We start from the raw sequence: 23578 nt of genomic DNA, 5'->3' as shown, positions 1-23578 counted from the left end.
AAATAAAAAATATGTGACGGTAAAGACTTCTACATTGTTACGAAAAAAATCTATTTCAAATAAATGCTGTTCTTTTGAATTTCTAATCATTAAAGAATCCCTAAATAAAAGTAACAAGGTTTCCACAAAAATATTAAGCAGCACAACTGTTTTCAACATTGATAACAATATGAATTGTTATTTTTAAAATCCGCATATTAGACTGATTTCTGAAGGATCATGTGACACTGAAGACTGGAGTAATGATGCTAAAAAATTTAAAAAGTAAAAAAAAAAACTTTAAATTACATTTTAAAATGTATTAAAAATAGAACACAGCTATTTTAATTTTTTATAATATTTATTTTGCTTAATGATTAAATTAAAATGTTTCTGCTTAGTATTAATATTAAGATACCAATGTAGACATTTAAGTTATAATTAAAACAGTTATATTAAAACGGTTATTATACACACACACACACACACACACACACACACACACATATATATATATATATATACACACACACACACACACACACACATGACTTCTCTAAACATCTGTTAATGTCAATCACAAGCACAGTGCATTACAGTAATTATGACTATTTCGTCAAATAAGTTTTAATTAAAATGCTGACAGCTTGTCACATTTTCTGTGATGTTTAGAAAACACATCAAGGCCATTAATAAAATAAATAGTTAATTCCAGCTGCATCTGCTTGATAATGAGGTGCATTTGTAAGGTGCAAATACAATTCGACTGGGTCAAAAGAAAGATTTAGAAACGGGAGGTAAAGAATTTGTCTTTCTACCCTCTCAGACTGAAGCAGAGCAGTAAACACTGTACAAGGGGTCAGAATTAATCTGCCGAACTAGCAAGAATCATGTAAGCATTAGACATTTTCAAGCATAAGTGATTAAGATTATGTACCGAACAAGATTTAATGCTACCCTCCTACACTATAATTTCCACAATGCTTTCAATTTAATTGCAATCACAGGTTATAGATGAAATTGTCCAACTTTATTTTGCAAATCATCAAAACAGCATTATCGATTTAGGGGGGAAATACTTGAAAACATGAAAAAACGAATGAGCACCTATATCGATGTCAATAACGGCAGTGAGTGGCAGTAATTTGCGCTTGTGAACATGAAGGCCTTTAGCTATGCACCAGCACACCGGCTCAATATCCATGACATTACACTGGAGAGGGGAAAACGGGTAAAGCACAGGGCCGATCACCTGACCGGGTGACAGAAAAACTAGACAGAGAAGAATCTCAGTAGGGGGGGAAAGTGTGAGTCCATCACCTCATTCGGCCTCCATAAGGAAGCAAGAGCCCTCATTAACAGAATCGGTAGGAAACCGGAGGGCAACAAGATGCCTTACAATGACATAATTGGCTGTCATCCATAAAACACCCTGCAAGAAATGGGATAAAGACTTAAAAACTTGTATTCAAAGAATAATCTCTCCGTAGAAACAAAACAAATGCTCTTACACACCAGTGTTTAATTTATGCTACAAATCCATTGGTTTCAATGGGAATTATTAATGCATTCGTGCTTGATTTCAAAATCTCTTTCCACCCTCAAAATGGACCTTAGATATTACAGTAAAACAATTTATTCGGGGATTCACTCATGTTACAATGTTTAATGATGTTTAATAAGGTTAAGGAAATCAAAACATTTTACATTTTATTTGCCTTCCCTTATTTTTCAAAGTAGAAAACAATTCCCAGTGCTGCAGTGTGGCAATAAATGACTCCAAGACAGAAAACCCCCAATTTTTACACCCGAAGGTAATCTTCAACAAGCTCTTACATGCCATTTGAGGTCAAATATGTATACAAAAATGTCCTAATTAACAACAAGAAAGTTAGAGAAGTGATGCACCGAAATTGGCAAATCATTAACTGAAATATAACGTTCAATTAGCACTTTATCAATGATGCATTTTGATTGTTTTAAAGGGTTAGTTTACCCAAAAATGTCAGTAATTACTCTCCCTCATGTTGTTCCAACCCCGTAAAACTTTCGTTCATCTTCGGAACACAATTTAAGATATTTTCCAGAGGCCCACACGGAAGAAAATGAATAGTTGTATAAAGTCGTAATTTTTTGGGGGGTTTTGCGCTCAAAAAGTATTCTCGTCGCTTGATAAACTTAAAGTTGAGCCACTGTAGTCTCTTGGACTATTTTAACAATGTTTTTACTAACTATTCTGGGCCGGCAGAATTAAATTACATAGAAGCCTATGAAGGAGTGAGCCAGCTCTCAGATTTCATCAAAAATATCTTAAAGGCGAACTTGGCAACTTTTTGAACTTAATAAAACCGTTTAGAAATTTATTTGGATGGTTAAGAACCCTGTTCCAGTGAAAATAGTGACTTTCCCTGCTCCCCCCAACGTTCCTAGGCGGAAAACCTACCTTGCGACATGAGGACTAACGTCCCGGTAAGTTGGAAATAGGAAGTATCGTGGAAGCGAGAACGGGCGAGAAACACAAACTGCTTTACGGCAATTCGACATAAACACTCACACACCATATGATACTGTGTGTGATGTGTTACCCACCTCGGTAGACATTAGGGGTGTCACGATTCTCCAAATCCTCGATTCGATTAAATTTTCGATTCTAAGGTCACGGTTTGATTCAATTATCGATTTTTACATTTACTTTTTTTAAAGCCGAAACCGGCCAATCAGGATGCTCTCTGTCTTACATGCGCTTCATGAGGCACACACGAAAGGTCTCTTGCTTTCTCCCTCTCTGCTGTGCGCGCGCTATACGGTTTGGAGCACATTTTTTTCTGTCTCGCATGCGCGCTCTTGCTCGCTCACTCTAGATTCCGGGGGATTTTAACTAATTTGCGCGCATCTGGGAGCCGCTATCAATATGCGGGAGACTCCCGGAACTTCCGCGAGAATTGGGATGTCTGCAAACTGTGGCTTCTTTGAAGCACGAACCTTGTCATCATAACTCACTGGAAATCCAATAAACGTCCACACCTGCGACTTCAATGAAAGAGGAGGGGGTTCAAGTTCTGTCGATGGGTCTCCTGCATCTGCAGTTGCCATGCTATCTTTCGAGTGGCTGTAGGTAAGTTAGAGGAGGTTGACCATAGACTCGCAGCACTTCAACACGCGTGTTTTTTTTCCGCTTGGCACGCCGACCGGACGTGACATGGGGGCGTGGCAGCATCGACGATTCCATTTTTTAATTTGAAGTTCGAGATTGTGAATTAATTTCGATCGATTTCGATTTCAAATCGAAATCGTGACACCCTTAGTATAGGGCTGCACAATTAATCGAATTTCTAATTGCGATTACGATTACGGATGCCACGATTACGTAATCGTTCAAAGACGCGATTACAAAAGAAAATCCACTCTGCATGTGTGTGTGTTTAGAGCATAATTATGTTAGGAGAGGCGAATCTCGACTACTTCAGAAAACCCAGCACAATATGACATACCAGGCAGTGACGTACGTGTACGCTGAAATAAAAAGAGTTTCACCTCAGAAAAACGGACTTTACTGTCCTGTCAGCCGTTATACTGTGCTCGTAGCGCGCACTCTTCAATTACACGCGCAAAGGTGGCGGCGCGCTCTGTGTATCGCTTCACTGTATAAAATGCAAAAGAAACTTCGAGCATGCATTGCCGTTACAATGTAAATTAGTAAGTCACGAAATAAAAGTAAAATACCAATAAATCACATGTTAGCTGAGAAGGATTTGCATGCAGGTATGATTTTCAGTCTATTCACCAGGAGCGGTTTCATTAACAGTTCTTGTTAGTATTGTGTATTCACCATGGTAACTGTCGTTTCCATAACCCCAAAATGCCACTTTATTTTCACTTTGTGTTATTTTTTATATTTTTAAATGACTGTGGTGGCTCATATCAACATTGTATTAACAAAAACTAGTTTGGGACTGCTATTTAATTGCTTTAGCATAGTCCTAATGTTTTTCTAATCATTCTTACAATTTATGTGTATGTTAAGTAAAGGGGGACAGTACTTGTGTGTGTTAACAATTTTTGTGTAAACATGTATTATAATATGGCTATATATATTCAATGTAAATTGTGATAATCGTAATTAATAATCGCAATTACAATTTCAAGGGAATAATCGGCAATTATGATTTTTCTCATAATCGTGCAGCTCTACCTTAGTAGACATAGTTCCACACAAAGTTGGCCGGCTCCGATAATAACAAACGCACATGAGCAGCGGTAGAAAGGGAAAGGGGGCCGCAAGTGAGTTTTTTTACAACAGTGTTGTGAAATATACGCCTCACAGCTGTAGGGATAGCTCGCTGAGAAAACATGTGACAAGAATAGTCAAAATCAGTGAAGAAATGGCAAGAGCTGCCGAGTTCCCCTTTAATTTGTGTTCCGAAGATGAACGAAAGTCTTACGGGTTTGGAACAACATGAGGGGGAGTAATTACTGACAGATTTTTCATTTTTGGGTGAACTAACCCTTTAACATCTATGTTATGCACAAAACATTGATAAACTACAACAGGTAAACTTGTGGACGCACTTTAATGTGACCAAAATTAGTACCAAATTAGCAATATGAAAAATTTGTTTGGTGGACTTTTACTACGACTGGTTTACGATTGAGAACACGACACCCTGGTTCAATTACCCAAGTTTACTGAAATTGTATTTTTGGTTTCAGTTGTTTTTGGCTAAATTAAAACTTGAAATTAATTTCAGCGCATCACTACTGTAGCCGTCCAATTTTGCAGAGGTGAAGAATGTAATTTTGTCATCACTTGCGGTATTTATTGGAATTATAATCTGTTCATCTGAGCTGTCCGACTGTGACTCAGCCAATGGCGTGAGTTTGGGGGCGGGGCTCTCTGTTGATCCAAGCAATGGAGGATGAGTAGATATGCAGATATTACAAACTCCCCTCTTTCTGAGTGAATCCCACAATGAACTAAAGTCCAAAACCAGCATGTCTAAAATCCAATGCAGTATATTCTCAGCTCCGGCACGTAAAAGGTCTGCCTTTCCCGAATTGGAGGGCAGTGTGATATATTGAGTGCGCACTGGATCAGGTGGGCACGAGGTGTGGGAGGCTACGGCATCCATATCAGGTTCACGTTCTCGGTGGGTGGGTTGGTGTTTGGAGACTAGAGGGCAGGATTCTGCTCATAAATCTACACTAGCGAGGTGTTCAGAAGAGACACATACGCACACTGGAAATATTATGTATCATTGATTCGACAGACCACACAATCCCTCACACGCACACACGGAGAGGTCAACGAATGCTTCCACGCAGTGAAACCGGATACCATGAGACAGATGTTCATACAATAACATGGAAGACACAACCCGTGAAACATGCATGCAGTAGCCTATAAACTAAGATCTAGAGCACCGGTACACAAAATTCTCATGCTCCCAGTAAGCCTGCATGGGGAAAAGTAGTTTAAAACAAAATATGACATGCACATTCTCACTTGCACACACACACACTCAGTACGGTCTGAGCTGAGAAGCAGGAGCTCTCCAGGGAGCCCATACAGGTCTGATTTCTGCTCTCTCCTCGCTGGTTCCAGACTGTGGGCTCTGAATACAAACAGCGCCTTATTCAGAAAGGCCGCACGCACAGGCTGAAAACACACTGCTCCACGTCCACCTGAAACAACCAGCCCTGGGCATCTGGATCATGATGGACGTCACTCAAGGCTTAAGCACACACAAACCTTCACACAGGGGACAGGTGGGTGTATGAGGCCTTTAAATTCACAGTTTCCTGACATGAGCGCCAGCTTGACAAATGATTCCTTCGCCAGGATCTTTGACAAGTTAGATTAGACCGTTGATCATTTAACAACACTTGAACTTGTGGAATTACTGAAAAAGTTTAAATAGAAGGAAAAGTGTGTCTGTCATGCAGCTAGTATGTGTAACTTCTTTGTCTTATCTTATGCCTGTACAATGAATTATGTATGGATTGGAAATTGATTCTTATAAAAAATATTGTAAAATATTGAGACTTTCATGACATTTGATTCCAATTAACTGTTCTGGAATGTCTGAATGTCAGATGTGAATGAAACATAATAAAATATGCAATACACACATTAGAGCCACTTTAAACGCGCCATTGTCGTGGCAATTGACTTGCATTTTTTGTCAGCCTGCACAAGAACCAATAATTAACTTTGAATTAAGCGTGAAATTCATTGTTTCCTGTGATTTAATATATGCATTTGCATCATCTGCAATATAAAGACTTGTATTTTTGTGTGTATCTCACTAACTAAATAGATGCAAGTTTGGTTTAGAAAAAATAAAGAGAAAAATTACAAAAACTGTATATCACAATTGATGTCAGATGTTTTTACTGTTCTGCCATCTGAAATCTGCAATGATCTGATAATTTGACAAGTTTGCTCACAGTACTAAATGAATCATTGTTCATCAAAAAACTAAATTATTAAATGGAATTTAGTATGACAGCAATTTAGCATTTAGAATAGTCATAATGTTATGAGAATATGTATGAAATTGCTTAACTGCTTCTATTGTTCTCATTTGTAAGTCACTTTGTATAAAAGCATCTTTTAAATGATTAAATGTTACATGTGAAACTGAAATAGATTAAACATTTCAAGAATTTGTCAGTGAATTTCATTAGAAAGCATTAACCACATAAATACAATGAAATAAAGTATATGGCCGTTTTGCTTTAAAGTTTTGCTATTGGGTTCGTTTTCCCATGTAAACATCAGTAGTGAAATTGCTCAGAAGAAGTTCTTGCACATAATATAGCACAGTATACTATAATATCAAACACATGTGGCATTGAGGTGGTTTGGTGTATTTACACAACATTTATATTAGATTTAGCAAAGTGCCTTTCTGTTCTCTTTCTACTGTGCCAAACTCAAGCGGACATATGGATTTCAGTGGTGCAGTAAACTCATTTTTATCAGTAAATTCAAACCGGCACATGTAGACATGCCTGTAAACTCTGGCAGAAAATGGAGTGTAATTGAGATCTTATGTGAAGGTAAAGCAGAGCCACGCTCATCCGCGCCGTACATACCACACAGATGGAGAAAGAAAGAATATGGAAAGGTATAATAGATTCCCACATGTACACGCTTAACGGACATATGCACACGCACACACACACACACACACACACACATACACGCACACACACACACACACATGAAAACAAACACTGAACTGCACTCACATTAACATGCACACCTGGCCTCAAGACAAGTTAAATCAGAACCAATGAGGGACTGCTGTAAGATTAGTTATTCCTGACGTTTAGCATTTTTAGTTTATTCAGCTGTGTTGCTCGACTAAAAAAGTGCACAAAAAAGAAAAAAAGAAAACCTGTTACCTATCAGTACGAAAGCAAAACCTCCAACACAGAAACAAATGTGTAACACAAGCTCGCTGGATTTAATCAACAGCTAGACTTTCTGTCCAATTCTATTGTGCTACAATAAGATTTTGAATAGAATTAAAAAAAATTTTAAGAAATGTATATATAAAAAGTATAAAATAATATACAATATAATATGTATTAATATTTATATAAATAAAAAATAATGAATTAAAACATATCAGAATATGAAATAAGCATTTTAAAAGATCCAATATTATGTTTAATAATGTATCATATATATATATATACACATTTAACAAACTGAGGTAATGTGATGCATTCCAATGCTAAACAATAAGTTTGTGAAGATAATATTAGTGGTATTTGCCAGCACAAAATCTTAAAAAATCAGCACTCTATCTTAAGTCATATTAGCAAAATTTTATGTAACACAGAAGTCACTTTCAAAATAAGTTGTATGTTGGTAAATGCAACAAAACTAGCTTGAACCTGTTGTGGAAACTGCATGGGAAAACATTTCGCCTTACTGTGAAATTCCAGTTACACTCTATTTTAAAGTGTCCATGTTACAGTGTAATTATACATTTAAGTACTGAGTAATAATAAACTACATGTACTTACTAAAGGGTTATGTTCATAATAAACTACATGTACTTACTATAGGGTTATGTTCAGGATGGAGTTGGTTTAAGGTTAATTGCATGTAATTATGCATAATTTGTAGTTAGTAACTACATGTAACGTGTAACAAGGAAACTTTAAAATAAAGTGTTACCTAAATTCCTGCTCGTGTGGACTCCTATTGAAATGGCTGGATTTTGCCACTGAAGATTCGCTAATCAAAATGTGACCTCACCAGTGTTATGGGTGGTCGCAAAGAAATTGCAATGCAGTTACTAGGCGTTAACGTTTCTTTAAAATATCTTTACTGTAACTATTGATCAATTTAATTCATTCTTGATAAATAAAAGTATGGATTTCTTTTATTTATTTCCCCCAAAAAATAATATAAAAATTCTTACTGACACTAGATAAATGCTGTTCTTTTGAACTTTCTATTCATTAAATAATCCTGAAATAAAAATAGAAATAACTGTTTTCAACATTGATAATAATGAGAAATGTTTCTTGAGCATCATCATATCAGAATGATTTCTGAAGGATCATGTGACACTGAAGACTGGAGTAATGATGCTGAAAATTCAGCTTTAAACACAGGAATGAATACACTTTACAAAATAGAAAACAGCTGTTTAAAATAGTAATAATTTTTCACAATATTACCCCCTTTTTTTGGGGGGGGGCAAAAGAGACTTCTTTTAAAAACATAAAAAATCTTACTGATCCAAAACTTTTGACTGGTAGTGTATATGCATATAAAAAAAGATGGATTTGTTATGCAATGTTACCTGTAGTGACGAAAGATCTCCTCCTCCACTTCAGTGAAGAAATGGCACTTAGTGCAGGCGTATTCTCCGGGATGATCCCGCCCTGGTCCCGCTCCTCCATCCCCTGATCCCTCCTCCTCTGGTTTGACTTCCAGTAAGGTGTGAGAGGTGTGTGCGCTGTCATAGTGCAAGAGAAGCAAGTCAATATCAGTGGAGGTGAAAGGGCACTGGTCGCACAGGTGTGTGACGGACCCTCGGGGAGCCGGCGGGGACGGGGACGGGGTCGTTCCTCCAGATGTCAGTTGCAGCAGAAGAAGAGCACAGTGTGAACAGGAGCTCTTTCGGCAAGCGAAGGGGTACGAGATCTCGCCCAGGTGCTTCTCGGGGGTGCAGAGCCCACGCGGGCAGAACGGGCAATGTTTAATGGTGCACTTGTGAATGCTGTGAACCCGCTGGTAGTGATGCAAAAGCGGAGCTACGACGATGACCTCCGGTCCGTGTGTCATTGAGTAACGGAAGTCGCAGAACTGGCAATTATAACTGGTTACTACAGTTTCAGGGTCGCCTGTTGCTCCAGTCTTCTCTTTTTTTCGTAAATGTGAGTTTCCGTCACGTGTCTTTCTGTCTCTCTCCACCGGACTTCCCTCCCTGACGGCCGCTTGACCGTGTCTTTTCTCATAGTGCTCTAGAAGCCGAGAGGCGCTGGCGGATTCGCAACTAAAGCTGCAATACTTGCACCAGTAATACGCTGCAGGAGCGTCACCTTCAGTGAGGCTAGGAGAGTCTGATGCACGGATCGGTACAGAGTATCCAGCAACAGAATCATCTTCGGCCCTTACCGCCACTCGATCCGCCCACTTTCCTTGCTCATCCGTCCCAATCCGCGGTACGCAGTTCCCCTTCCGTTCAGCTGAGGACTTGTCGTCAAGGTTGGGGTTGAACGGAGGTGGACTCTTCATCTTGTTGGGGTGCGTTGCAAGAAAATGCTGCTCGAGGTCTACAGAGGAGCTTCCCATGTAGGTGAAGTTGCAGAACTTACAGCGGAAGTACTTGGTGTTGCCCTGACAATCTTGCGTCTTCCTCCCAATTCCGATAAAGGTGCCGGCTAACGTTACCTGTGAGAGCAGGGAGGTGGGGGGGGGGGGGTGACAAAGAAGGAAAATGAGATAAAGGGAAAGAACAATCATCAGTGAGTTACAGAGAATTACAGAGAAATAAAAGTCTGATATAATAAGACAGACAACAGACTTTCAATAACCCTCCCAATCTCCAAGACGAGGCAGCGGTTATTATCACCACACAAAGGCAAATCACATTTTATGTTCTTATTACTTCTCAGCGCTGAGAATACAAAAATCCTCCAGCGAGCAGATGGGGAACATGTGAAACCTGTAGAAGAGTGGAAGAGTAAAGCACCCATGCATGCAGAGACGAAATGGATCTTTTCTGATTAATAATATCCAGGTGTGACTTTAGTTCTGATACTTTGAAATTAAATGGAAAAGTTCTTTTAAATCAGTATAATTGCATGCATATTAAAAAACAGACATACAGATCAACGGCTTAAGAAGATGCAATAAAAGTCCAGCCTATAGACACGCATATGGAATAAATAGCTGGCAGTCACAGTCAGAAGAGAGTAGGAGTGGGAGGTCTTGAGCTTCATACGCACTGTGGGGAATTCAACGTCATGCTCCAGACAAAACACTCAAGGAATGTCACAGCGCAGACAGACCCTTTCCCCTGAGCTGCCCCTGAGCTGTATGTTCAAGCAATGATTAAATAAACACCCACAGCGAGGCGTAATGTGTGCTTGACTGTAATTCTACACATACACATTACAGATACAAAGTGGACCAATTTAAAGTCTCAGCTGGTTGCTCTGTATCACCTGTCTGAGCTATTGAGCAACTGAGTTTAAAACTTAAATGATTAAATGTAAACGACTGCACTTGTGACACAGACCACGAAAGATTTTCTCAAAAGATATTTTTTACATTATGGGGGGTAAAAACCTATAAAATATCCTCCATAACAATAAAAGATCATAACTAAGGCAGCTCAGAAAAAGAAATATGATACACATCAAAGTAAATACAATTATTATTAATTGTAAATGATAATAATAAAATTAAACAACTGTTTAAAATAGCTAAAAGCTAGGTATTTTGTCCAAAATGTATATTTATACACACTGGAGTTTTGCGACATAATTGCAGTTAATTGTTTTTATAATATTAAATACATTTAAATTAAATATAAACATTAAATATATATATATATATATATATATATATATATATATATATATATATATATATATATATATATATTAAAAAACACAATATGTTATAAAATATAAAGAGTATATTTTGAATATTATTATCACTTAACTATTTCATGCATCAATGAGTTAGCAATAATTAAAATCATTACATGGTTGGTAAACTGGGCAAAATCAGCCCTGCACTGACTCAAGCTAAACGCATCCAAACTTGGCTTTCTCCGCACAAACCAAACTTAAATATGCCGCTTAAATTGTAAACATGACATTGTTGAAGTGAAGAGTGAAACAGTGCTGAAAGTTGGGCAGATAAATGACTACGACATCTGTTCATTACCCATCGTTTAAAATAAATCGACTGCTGTGTTTTCACTGGCTGCCCTCACGAGCTTCCCTACGCTCTTTTTCCCCCTTTTTTCATTGGGAAAATGAGAAATCGCAGTCGTCGATATTACTGCATGGAAAATTCCACTAGGAACGAATTCTGAATAGACTCATTATTCAAACTTTTTTCCTAAGAATTTATACGGTATTACGACAATTTGTAGACAGGCTGATGTTGAATTGAAAAAGATCGTGGCCGGTGTTATTAGAAGAAAAAAAGCTCAGGTACTCTAAGCTGCGCTGTGAGCTTGCTTGATTGAGTACATGCACATGTGCAAAGCAGGCAACTGTTCATAATGGTCCATTTAAACATGATACAGTGAGACTGGTGCCACGATAAATCAGCCAAAAGTCACAGAACAAAGCCAAATACAGTGTGCCAGCATGATCCACACTAATCTCCTTCACATTTTTTGTTTGTTTGTTTTTATAAATTCTAAATCACCAAGGTGATATGACAAATGACGCTTGTATTTCGATTTCAATGGTGCAGCTTGATTGTTTATTCATGGCGTTATTTTAAAACGCACGCATGAACAAATGCAGACTCTATGAGGGCTAGTCAAAATTTCAAAATAAATTCAAGCCAATGTTCATCAGTGTGTGAGTTTCTGCGTGTGCATGACTTTGCATGCATCATATACGGTTACCATGCATCTAGTGGTTTTAGTCTGTGACATAAATTTTAAGTTTCACTGTTACATGTGCATGCATCATTTTTAAGCCTTAATGACCCATGGGTCTGACTATAGCTGTGCTCCAGGACATAAGGAGGCGCCTTGCTCCCTACATAGGCAGCTGCCGTACAAGACAGCATATTAATTGAAATGTGCTATACATAAGCGCCAACTCCTGCCGAAGACTTCAGATGATGCAAACTCTGCATCAACATGCACCAATGCTACATTTTTCTAAATGTCACAATAATTTGTTAACAAAACAAAAAAAGTATTCATTACTTCAATAAGCTCATTGTTTCTGCCTTAAATTCCATTGTTTAAATTAATACATTATTAGCTAACTGTGATTTTGTATATGTACATTTCTGAAATGCATAACTTAGACAGTCACCTCTGATAACGGATCACTACAAATTGTAATGTGGATTCATCCATTTTCTGTAAAGCTGCCTTGAAACGATGTTTATTGTGGAAAGCGCTATATATATATATTTGAATTGAATTAAATAAGGAAAGGCCGACGGGAGACTTGATTTGATTTCAATACAGATGACTCCAAACTGCATCAATATACATAGTACATATGCACTACCATTAGTATTGTTAAAGTGCTGAATTAATAAGTGTATTTAGAAACATTTCATCCCTTGGAGATTACCTGCACGTCGTAGGTGCCGTTGAGTACGGAGGACCTGGGTGACCCTGCTTCTGTCACAGATCCGCTCTGAGCCGATTGTCCGAGGAGCCGCGCTGAGTCTTTGGCCTGTGACTGGGCTGTGAACTGCACCATGTTGTGTAGTGCCAAAATCTTATTGTCCAGCTCTGCGTCTTGCCGCGTCCGGTTGTGCAGGCCCAAATGGTACTTACGAAAGTGCTTGATCAGGTCCGTGGGGTCATTGCCGTAGTAGCCGTACCCACAAATGTTGCACTTAAAGTCTTGTAGTTTGGGTGAGGTGGGTGGAGGAGCTCCCGTCTCAGCTCCCAGAGGACTAGGGGCGTCTTCAGCTCCCCCGATCGGCCTCAGTGGATGAAGAGTAACAGGAGGGACTTTAACTTCGACTGCAGCACCACAAGGGCTGACAGAGCCCAGGAAAACGAGTGGGCTGTGCGTGTCCTCTCCGTTACTGACGATAACGCCGCCCGACCGTGTGCTTGGCCTCAGATCGATACGCTCGTCCTCGCCGTCCACTCTCTCACCCGGGTCAGAGGTTGTTGGAGAGTTGGCGGAGTCCAGCGGTTCGCTATCAGTGCCCTCGCGGCTGGAGTAGGACGCTGCCAGGTTGTGGCTGGAGTAATGTAAGTCAGGTCTGTCTGGTTTTATGGGGCCAGGAGAGGACGGCTCCTCCTGCTCTTCGGGCTCTGAGGCCTGGCTCCCCGTGTTCCCGCTCTCTGGGCCCGTGGCCTCGGCCGCCACCGCCTCGCCTTCCTCTTCTTCACTGCCGAAGCTTCTCAAAGGGGGATTCTTTTTCCGCACCATATCTGGAACCCAGCAAAAGAGAAGACCAACGTTAATAACAAGACGCAATGTGATACGAATACAGCAACAAGCAATTTGTCTGTCCACACCAGGCTACGACTACGAGACGTGACCAAATCAATCACAAATCACAGTCGATCAGAAGGGAACTGGGCGTGTGGCCGGAGTCTCTCTGTACATAATAAAATTCATAAATATTACCAGGGCTTGACATTAACTTTTTTGCTCAGCAGGCACTGTGGCTAGTGGTTTTCCAAAGTTACGAGCCAGTCTGCATTTCACTGGCCTCAACTTTGACATCGATACCATGGAGAAAAACCACCATATAGATATTTTGAATACATGTCACTTTAAAACCTGACGCAGGATCTATTGTACTGTTACACATGCATGTTTACATTCTATTAAAACAAAACTGACGTGAAATCTCACCAAGACCGGCACTTTGTCAATATTTTTGTGTATTTGACTGGTTAAGCACAATATACAGTATAAGCAATGAAAAAGAACTCAATTTAGTACAAGGAGGCTTTATGTGTGCACAAAATCTGAGGGAATGAGTCAAATTATGCTCAATAATTGCAATACCACTCCGAAACTCAAGCCCTGTAACAGCAAAAATATTCATACAATATTCAGGAACGTTTTTGTTTCCTTCAAGAGCTGAGGTGAATTATCCTGTCGCTTTTAATACAGCTATAAAGGTATTCAAACTCACATTCAATTCTTTTAAAGTTAAATAAAGATCATAATCAGTACCTGAGATTATCATCGTTATACTTTGTCGTTCCAGTCTTGGCGTCAGAGAAATAGAAACCATTTCTAAAACGAATCATTACATATCGCCGTCGTGGCTGGTTAGGACAAAAACTCTGATTAACATGGAAAAGATGTCGCGGCGTCACGTCTGGTTAGGACATGGCGTTACTCAAGTAACGCACTCAATGTGTGGTTCTGTTTGCTTGCATGCTAAATACAATTTTGCAGCCAATACACCTATTCTGCTCTTTGTAAAAGCTTTTGGATTGTTCTTTGAATTTCGAAAATCGGAGACAAAATGCCCTAGAAATGGTTCTGCTCTTCCAGCTCAATCCATAAACAGCAAATGAGGTTCTAATATCAGTGACTATGTCAGTGCCGGCCTTTGTTGATGATATTTTAATGAATAAAATCTGTGCACTTATGTCACTGATGTGGCTTAGGGACACACATTTGAATCAGTTACCAAAATCAAAGATGATAGGGAAAGAGAGAAAAAAGTGGAATTTGTAAAGTGATTCATAGCAAAATATTTCCATCAGAACTCAAATGAGGTCATGCGTGTTTGTTCATAGCAGGCAAATTGCAGTATTAACTAGACTTTCCTTTGGCACAAACTGCACAAAAGTGAATTTCTGTGAAAGGTTTACCATAAGGCACAGTTAAACATAATTTTGCATTTGCAAGATGGTGTGCATGTTGGCCACTTTCAATTTAGGGCAATTACAGTTTCTCATGATTTAACAAAACAGGGGCCTGTCTTATTTCGACAGACCGTCGAAAGCAATTTCCTCATTTACTCAGTGATGCAAATGGATATGAATTAAAGCAATTCATGATTTGCAGAGGGGCCACACCTTAACCACAGCTAAGTTAATAAAAGTCTTCAGAAAATCTAATCACAAATATAACCACACCCAGTCAAATCACTCACAGCATCTCCTACTCTGTGAATATGAAGCTTCACAGCATCTAAACACACGACAGTCGATGTGCTTCCGATCAAAATGGAAATGGATTAGAAACACACCTGTCTGTGTCATATTACGACCGCTGAAAAGAGATCGCATTTGAAGAAGATATTTATTCAAATATCGTAGCGAGTGTGACTGATGGTAGCACAGATGTAACTAATGGCTGATGTCGTTTCTGAAAGCTTACATTCTTAAACTGTCATGAAACATCCAAAGCTGCACATCATTATTGAATCATATCAAGAAACGCAATCAAAGACATAATACTACATGCAGGCCACAGCGTGATCTGAAACGTGTTGATGAGGATGACAAATAAACTAAATGGTAATTACCGCTCCACACAGCAAGATTACTCATTTGTTGGTTTTGTACATTAGTTTTTATGCCTTGCAAACAGGTCCCAACATCATGGAAAACCTAGAAGTATCAAGGAATGTTAAAAAAAATATTAATTCTAGGCCAGTAAAAGTCAAAAGCATACATGGAATAAATAAATAAAAATAGTTTGATTTTAGTATGTTTTTAGCATTTGAGCAGACAGCACCACACACTGAAAAAATAAACATATTTATAATTATTTATAGTATATATATATATATATATATATATATATATATATATATATATATATATATACAAACACACAGTATATACTTTTATATTTTACATTACAATGTAATCACTGCATAAATGAGATACATTTCCATTTTTTACATTTTATTTATTATATGATTAGGAGCAATTATTGGATTTCATTTTTGCCTGAGAAACTCTAACAAAACTATGAAAAGTAATTTAAAGAAGTTCTCGCAACAAGTGTGTTTGTTTGGACAGAACTTTGTTCTGATTAGTAATATTTGTTCTATTAAAACCTTAAATGATCTCATTATTTAACTGATGAGGAAAGTAAATGAAATATAAATTACTTTTCTTTATTCCCAAATATTCTTTCTTACAAGTACTAAAATAATCATTGAAAGAACCACAATCATTAAGATGAATCAGAGCCAAAACCTTACGATTCCCATGCCTCGTGAATATACATGTTTTTAGTTATGCTGCGACCCACAAGCTATTATTATGATAACTGAGCATTTGTGAGCAAAATCTTATTTTGAGGGGATTTTCAATAAATCAGTCGAATCAGTTTAAATCTAAACGATGTGATCCCTGCTTCTGTTTAATAAACTGTGGATTATGTTAACTTAATTTAAAATTTGTATAACATATTAAGCTACTATTTGAGAGAGCTATTGATTTACTGGACTAGACGCACTTTCTAATTTTCCTTTCTGAGAATAGAGGTACAGCCTTGCTATCGGGATCGAATACTAAGACACATCTTAACCAACATAGAAGGGGGAAAAAGGAATGGAGTGGGAGGACGAGAAAAGTTTTTAATACCTGATATCATGCACAATTATATTAAAACTTGCAGGGGAAGCAGTGAGACATTACCATTCCAGGCCGCCATCAGAAACCGAAAAATCTGCTTTTATAGATCCCAGGCATTTGCTGCGTTCCTGTACCAGTCGATTCAAATCTCTAGTTCACTATTATTCACCCACACCTCCTTCTTTCCTTTCCTATATTAAACTGCTCCTCTTCTGTTATTGTGCCTACTCAAGAACTTACTTAATAAAGTTTAATATGCTTTTTGAAAAGGACAGAACAATCAATTTTCTTAATTAAAAAAGTAAGGGGGGTGAATGGTTTGACAGCGGCTCTTGACTGAATAAAGAACAGGACTGTCCCTCGAGTGATCAGAGACACTTCTGCTAATGTAATCTAATGACAGGAGTCAAAGCTCAATTATAGGTGAGTATTACTACGATATCTTACAAGGACAAGGTACCAGAGTGATATCTTACTATCAGACAGCGTACCAGAGTGTTAACTGACTGTTACTTAGTGAAGAAGATTATTCCAGGGGGTCTTGGAGAAGACAATTAACACAATGTTGTCAATTGCTGTCATCAGACACATGATTTAAAGCTACTATATTATGTTTTGACAGTTGTTTTTTTAATCAGAGAAAACTACCTGTCGACAGGCACTTCATCACAGTCATTGTGACATGGTGATGGAAAAGCTTTGTGTGCTTTAATCACAAACACACACACACACACACACACACACACACACACAAAGCATTATATGCACAAACAAAACTGACAATGCCGCGACGCAACATTCCTGTGGAGAAAAGCGATCGATGACAAGAGCAACGCATCAGGATAGTTCAATTAACATTGCATGGTGAAGAACACAATGAGTCATTTACATGTATTGAGTGTTCAAAGTGTGTTCTGAATAAAATAAAAAAATACTTTTTTAAAACAGTTAATCACACACAGACCCAGGCGTAACTGTTTCCCGCATTTTCTGTGTTAATATTAGGGTAATTATAATGAGATCAGCATGATCCAAAATGAACTGCAAATTAAAAAAAAGCATGAATGATGGTCAAAAAATTGATCAATGAGTCAATGACAAACAAAAGTGTCCATGATAAAGAAAAAATAAGTTATGTTGTTTGCAAAACAAAACTTTGATTTGGTCAACTTTTTTAAAAAATATTAATCATCAGTTTTGTTAAAATAGGAAATAATACTAACAGATCATGCCAAACTACTTTTTTATTTTATAGATCCATAAAAATCCAAATTAAATTTAGAAATTAAAAAGATGACCATTGTATATATAATGATATATAAATACATATATCTGTATATATTATAAAGACAGATATATATTATGGACACACTTTAGATTAGGGTCCAATTCTCACTATTAACTAACTATATTAACTACGACTTTTGTCTCAATAAACTCATAATTACTGTTATTAATAGTTAGTAAGGTATTTGTTAAGTTTAGGTATTAGGTGATTAAGGGATGTAGAATATGCTCATGCAGAATAAGGCATTAATATGTGCTTTATAAGTACTAATAAACAGCCAAAATCATAGTAATATGCATGCTAATAAGCAATAGTGAGAATTTGTTACCTATTATATATGTATATCTAATATACAAATGTCAAATCAATGAAAATACCAATTTTAAACCAATTCATTAAAATTCCAGCATCATCCATTTCGTATCCACAAGATGTTTCACAACATCACAATGAGCTAAAATCAACTAGAGATGAAAAGCAGTTTGCTGAACAGTAAACTGTTGTGCATAAAACGCATAAAAAAATCCACAAACTTCTCACAGGCAGCTCTCTGTGAAAAACCCAGCACTGGCCGGCTTCCTCTTGGCCCATCTCTAATATCAAAAGGGCCGGCAACATACACACACCACATACACACACAGTGCCTCATTTGTGAAGAGGCAATGTGACTCCACATATGTCATCTTCATTGTCAAACCCATTTAGGAGATTCCATTTCTAAACAACAACAAATACAGGGGATTTCCTCAGTAATCTGGCCTGGTCTGGTCAGCACTGAAGAGATTTTTAGAGGAGGGGTTTGACTCATGCAGGAAGAGTCCACACAATCTCCAGGTGCTTGAAATCTAATAGTTGTTTCTATAAGTGTTGGTGTTTTGTGTGTTCATTACAGTTGCATTAGTTAAGAGTGTAAGGTGTTGCATAGCTTGAGATTACTGCTTAATGAGTGTGCTTAAAACACACACACACACACACACACACACACACACTGGGAAGATGATAAAACCTTCCATTAACTATGAGTGATTCATGTACTGTTAAAATAAGGCAGGCTGTGACTGATTTATGCATTTCCTTTGAAATTGTTTTCAAAAAATGTATTAAAAGTTTTTTTTTGTTTAAAGTCTAGTTAAAATAGTCAAGGCATATTTTTTCCAAATACCCTTTCATTAAAAGAAGTATAATATTTAATCATTTTAACTTAAATGCACCAACTACAAACTACAAAAAAGTTTCACCAAAACATTTGAATACAGAAGACATCAATAAATTGAACTGATTCATGGAACTGAATTCACAGTTTGAACTGATATTGATGTAAAGGAATTAAACTTTGCAAATCTCAACTCTCTATTTAACTTATAAACACTATTTTAAAAAATCTAGATAATATAGTCGGTCCTTAAATAAAACTGAAATAAAAAGTGCATTAAAAACATTGCACTATTTCCTATAATATATTTGCTGAATTGTAAATATTCAGAAAAATCACCCGCCCCTTGTGTTAAATCGGTAACACTTTAGTTTAGGGTAATTTTGCATTTTTTTTGAAGTTTGAAATCTTCATTCCCCATTCAACTGTATGAAAAACAGTGGCCTGTACAATTTTAAAAATGCCTCTGTTTGTTTTCCGAGGAGGAAAGAAACTCGTACTGTTTTGGAACAATATGGGTAAATAATGACAGCATTTTCATGTCCAAGTAAACCATTTCTGACCATACTGAACAAACCACCAATTACGTGAACGAGTCCGTAGCTGCTTTATTTCAGTCCCAGACTTGTGTCCTACAGCCTTTCATTGTGAGTTTAGATGTAATCCTCTCTGCATCCCGGTCCCAGGAGGATCCCATGGAAGCGGAGATTCACACACACAGCTGGAAGACCCCATGGAGCGCTGGGTCACGCAGAGATCCTCCACCCAGAAACTACGTTTATTAAAAATACATTACCCAAAACGCCCTTCATAACTCAGGCCCGTGCTTTCAATCCGTCTCGGCTGGATCCGAGTGAAGACTTAAATAACAAACCCTATACACTCACACACACACACACACACACACACACACACGCATGCTGATGCTCCCTCATATAAATACTAAAGCAGTTGCACGGGCACATGCGCGCCGCTGATCAGTCAGCCGAAATATTGAGTTCCCCGAGATCTAAAATGATGAGACTCATTTTGCATCCTTTATTTACCGGCATCATAAATTGAAGCAATAGACAGGAGAAAGAAAAAAAAGAGAGAAACTATATGCTCTAATTGCTTTCTGTCATGACTGGAAGAGGAATTAATTTCTAAATGAGCAACTGGTACAGCAGCGGCAGAGCTAAACTTCAACGAACTCAAATAAAAGAACTGCGTTTCCTTCTGATTTTACTTGCATGTTCTGGGATTTGCCGATAATCAACTTTCTGGGGCTACAAAACCAGTAAAAAAGCAAAAAACGTCACTTTAAAACAAAACAGGCTTTGCTTTCCATCCTAACAATGGTATATTCAACAGCACACATGGCAATTAGCCCCGACTCGGATCCGTCAGGCATACCATGTGTGTGCCGTCACGTCTAAGAGCGAGCCGTCATAAAAGTGTTCCCCCAGCTATCCCACAATCCACCTTGTACAGTCTCCTTTATTATTCCTCCCATCCTTTATGATGTCACCGCCACAGACTTTTGCGGCGAGAAAGAACTCGAAGGACCCCGATCCATCTTCCAGAGGAGTTTAATCTCGTTTGTAACATTAGGAATAAATCACATTACTGTCTGTGTGTGGAGCAGAGTTTCAAGCATGCGGAGGGTCTATGGAAAACACATATGTGAGATGCTAGATAGAAGCAGTGCAATTAATTATCATTAAGGCGAAATGTCAAGAGGAGGAACTGGGCTCTGAGTCACTCCACATCACCCATATCCACCTCCCAAATCGGGGGATACACACACTTTCACATATGAACCATGTGGCTGTGTGTCACACTGATTTGACCCTGGGCTAAAACATGGCAAAGAAATAATTGCCTCTAAAGCAAGATAACGTCCAAGCTGTGACGTTGAGTCAATTTCATTTAAGTGCTTTATTTTTCTTCTTCAGATACAGGACGTTTCTCTCTCTACCATACATCTGAAAAAGGAGTTTCTTTCCTTTAAAAGTACGAGTGAAGAAATTCACATTTACAGTTACACTGATTACGTGAATCCCGGACAGCGGCAGATAAAAGCATCGGAAGCTTTGGAAGAACCTTCCTTTTTAATTAAATTACTTTTACTTTATTTTCATTGCCAGCTATTGTTGGTCCGTTTGCAAATCTCCTGTGCGATCCGGAACAGCCAATCAAGTACACAGACATTTCCATAGAAACCGAATGAAAGAGTAGCGGCGAATAAGTGACTTTGAGGATGCAACAGGCAACAGGCATCGAGAGACAGCGGGACATCATCACAACTGAATACCAATGCGCATATTAGTAAGCATTGAGCTTAAAATAAGCAATATTTGAGAAAGAAAGAAAGAAAGAAAGAAAGAAAGAAAGAAAGAAAGAAAGAAAGAAAGAAAGAAAGAAAGAAAGAAAGAAAGAAAGAAAGAAAGAAAGAAAGAAAGAGAAAATGGAAAGCAAACAACAAAGCAAAGCAAAATAATTCAAATAAAATAATAAAATAAAATAAAACACAAAATAAAACATAATAGTGACAGGTAAAGAACAACAATTGCTTGCATCTATCAGTGACTTAAAACAGGAAGTTTGGGTGGGATATATCAATCAGAATGGTCCCTTTTTAAATAATAAAATAGCCAATAAAGTGCAACAGTGCCCACCCTCTTTTTCCGTGGTTCCGGAAGTACTTTTCTCATTCATTTCTCCCGTAGGGATTTCAAATAAAGTCTTCATTAAACCGTTATAAGCCATGAAGGAAGTCAACCAGCTACAAGAAGAATCATAACATTACAAACTTTGATTTGAAGCCAAAAAGTATTTGAAAATCAGCCAAAAATGTAAAGTACAAGACCATGTACCTAATGGCTTCAGTGATAGAAAGAACTACAGTCCCATTAAGCAGCATAATCGAATTAAAAACACTGGAGAAATATAAAACTACAATAATTTACTAATGTCGATTAGGCCAGTATATATTGCATATATAGTATATATAGACATAACAGTATATATTGCAAAATATGCATACATATTAAAATAGTATAAAGTATATAAAAGTATAGTAAAAAGTATTTTGGAAGCGTTGGGAGACTGACTGGATTACATCATTCACAGTAGGCGGAGCTAATGAGATCTTTTGGCACATTTTGCTTGTTTCGACTCTCTGATTGGTGGAATTTTCTGTAAAGCATCATGGGTAATGTCGTTTTTCACCACGAATTCCACTGTTAAACATGATTATTTTAAAACGAAGCTGAAATAACGCAGGCTGACGGTTTCAACAGAAATAAAATACTATTGATTAACAGCCTCGTATCTTTAAAAGGTTTATAAATGATCGTTAAAAAATCATTTCCATACGGAGAAAATGAATGGAGATTTTACTTATAGGAAGGTATTTGATCGGACAAAAATCTGTGTAGTGCACGATGTCAATAATACTTATTGGTTAGCTTTCGAGGAAAAAAGTAAGTCGATTTTAAATTCATTTCTGCAAAAGGCTATTTTACAAACTTTTAGGAGTACACTAGCACATACATGCCATCAAATGAGAATAAAACTATCAATGGGTCTTTAACACAATGAAACAATTATGCATTTTCTATAATAAATGTCTGCATAATAACACTCATTTCAGTTTTTGGCCCCATACGTTGCATTCACACCGTTAACTTTAAGTCTAATATTACAAATGCTGCGGTCCAGAGGCGAAACACAAATGATACACAAACACAGAAGGTTATTACCAAGGCAACCACAATCTCTTTTCAGTGATCTCATCTTTTCAGTTTCTCGTAAGCAGCATCTAGTCGTCAACAGATTGCAAAAATCAGGACACAGATTCTACGTGGAAGAGTTGAATATCAAACGAGGGAGTGCAGAACGTAGGCAGTCTCTCACAAGAGATTCAACCTTTAATGTAAACAAGAAGTGAGGAGACATCTTTAGAGACTGAAATAAATCAACAGGCCTGCCAGAACACAGGGCTTTCTTCAGAGGGTGTGTGTGTGTGTGTGTGTGTGTGTGTGTGTGTGTGTGTGTGTGTGTGTGTGTGTGTGTGTGTGTGTGCGCGTGTGTGGAATGGCATACTAATCTCCTCTCGTCCTCAAAGTGCGAGAGAAAGAAGATAAAAACGAATACTGCCACTGCAACAGTAAGGCCTTTGAAGGAGGCGTGTACTCCCGAAATCTGTCTCCATACAGATGTCCGGGAACGCCGATCTACGCTACGCCCAATATTCCACTGACTTTGAAATATCAGCATGCAAAGGGAAAAAAGAGGGGGAAATAATAGCAAAGAAGACTATGGTGTTCCTCATTAAAACTCCATGGAGATAGCCAGGGTTTTTTTTTTTTTTATTCCTGAGTTACAAGGGAAGGAAAAAAAGAGATTTGA

General features: G+C 37.8%; 1 protein-coding gene across 6 annotated transcripts in view; it reads right to left on the bottom strand.

Annotated features, from left to right (window-relative positions):
* Positions 1-23578, bottom strand: part of trps1 (trichorhinophalangeal syndrome I) — a 127608-nt gene that overhangs the window by 76179 nt on the left and 27851 nt on the right. For all 6 annotated transcript variants that reach the window (XM_077195763.1, XM_077195759.1, XM_077195760.1 and 3 more), the window contains 2 exons: positions 12793-13613; positions 8808-9901 (listed from right to left, as the gene is read on the bottom strand). In XM_077195763.1, coding sequence (XP_077051878.1) covers positions 8808-9901; positions 12793-13613 — 1915 coding nt within the window. The remainder of the gene's footprint in view (positions 1-8807; positions 9902-12792; positions 13614-23578) is intronic.

The sequence above is a fragment of the Siphateles boraxobius genome, unplaced genomic scaffold (genome assembly GCF_051911475.1).
Source record: "Siphateles boraxobius isolate OS27281-9 unplaced genomic scaffold, OSU_SipBor_1 35, whole genome shotgun sequence".
Classification (NCBI taxonomy): Eukaryota; Metazoa; Chordata; class Actinopteri; order Cypriniformes; family Leuciscidae; genus Siphateles; species Siphateles boraxobius.
This window is presented reverse-complemented; position numbering and strand designations above follow the sequence as displayed.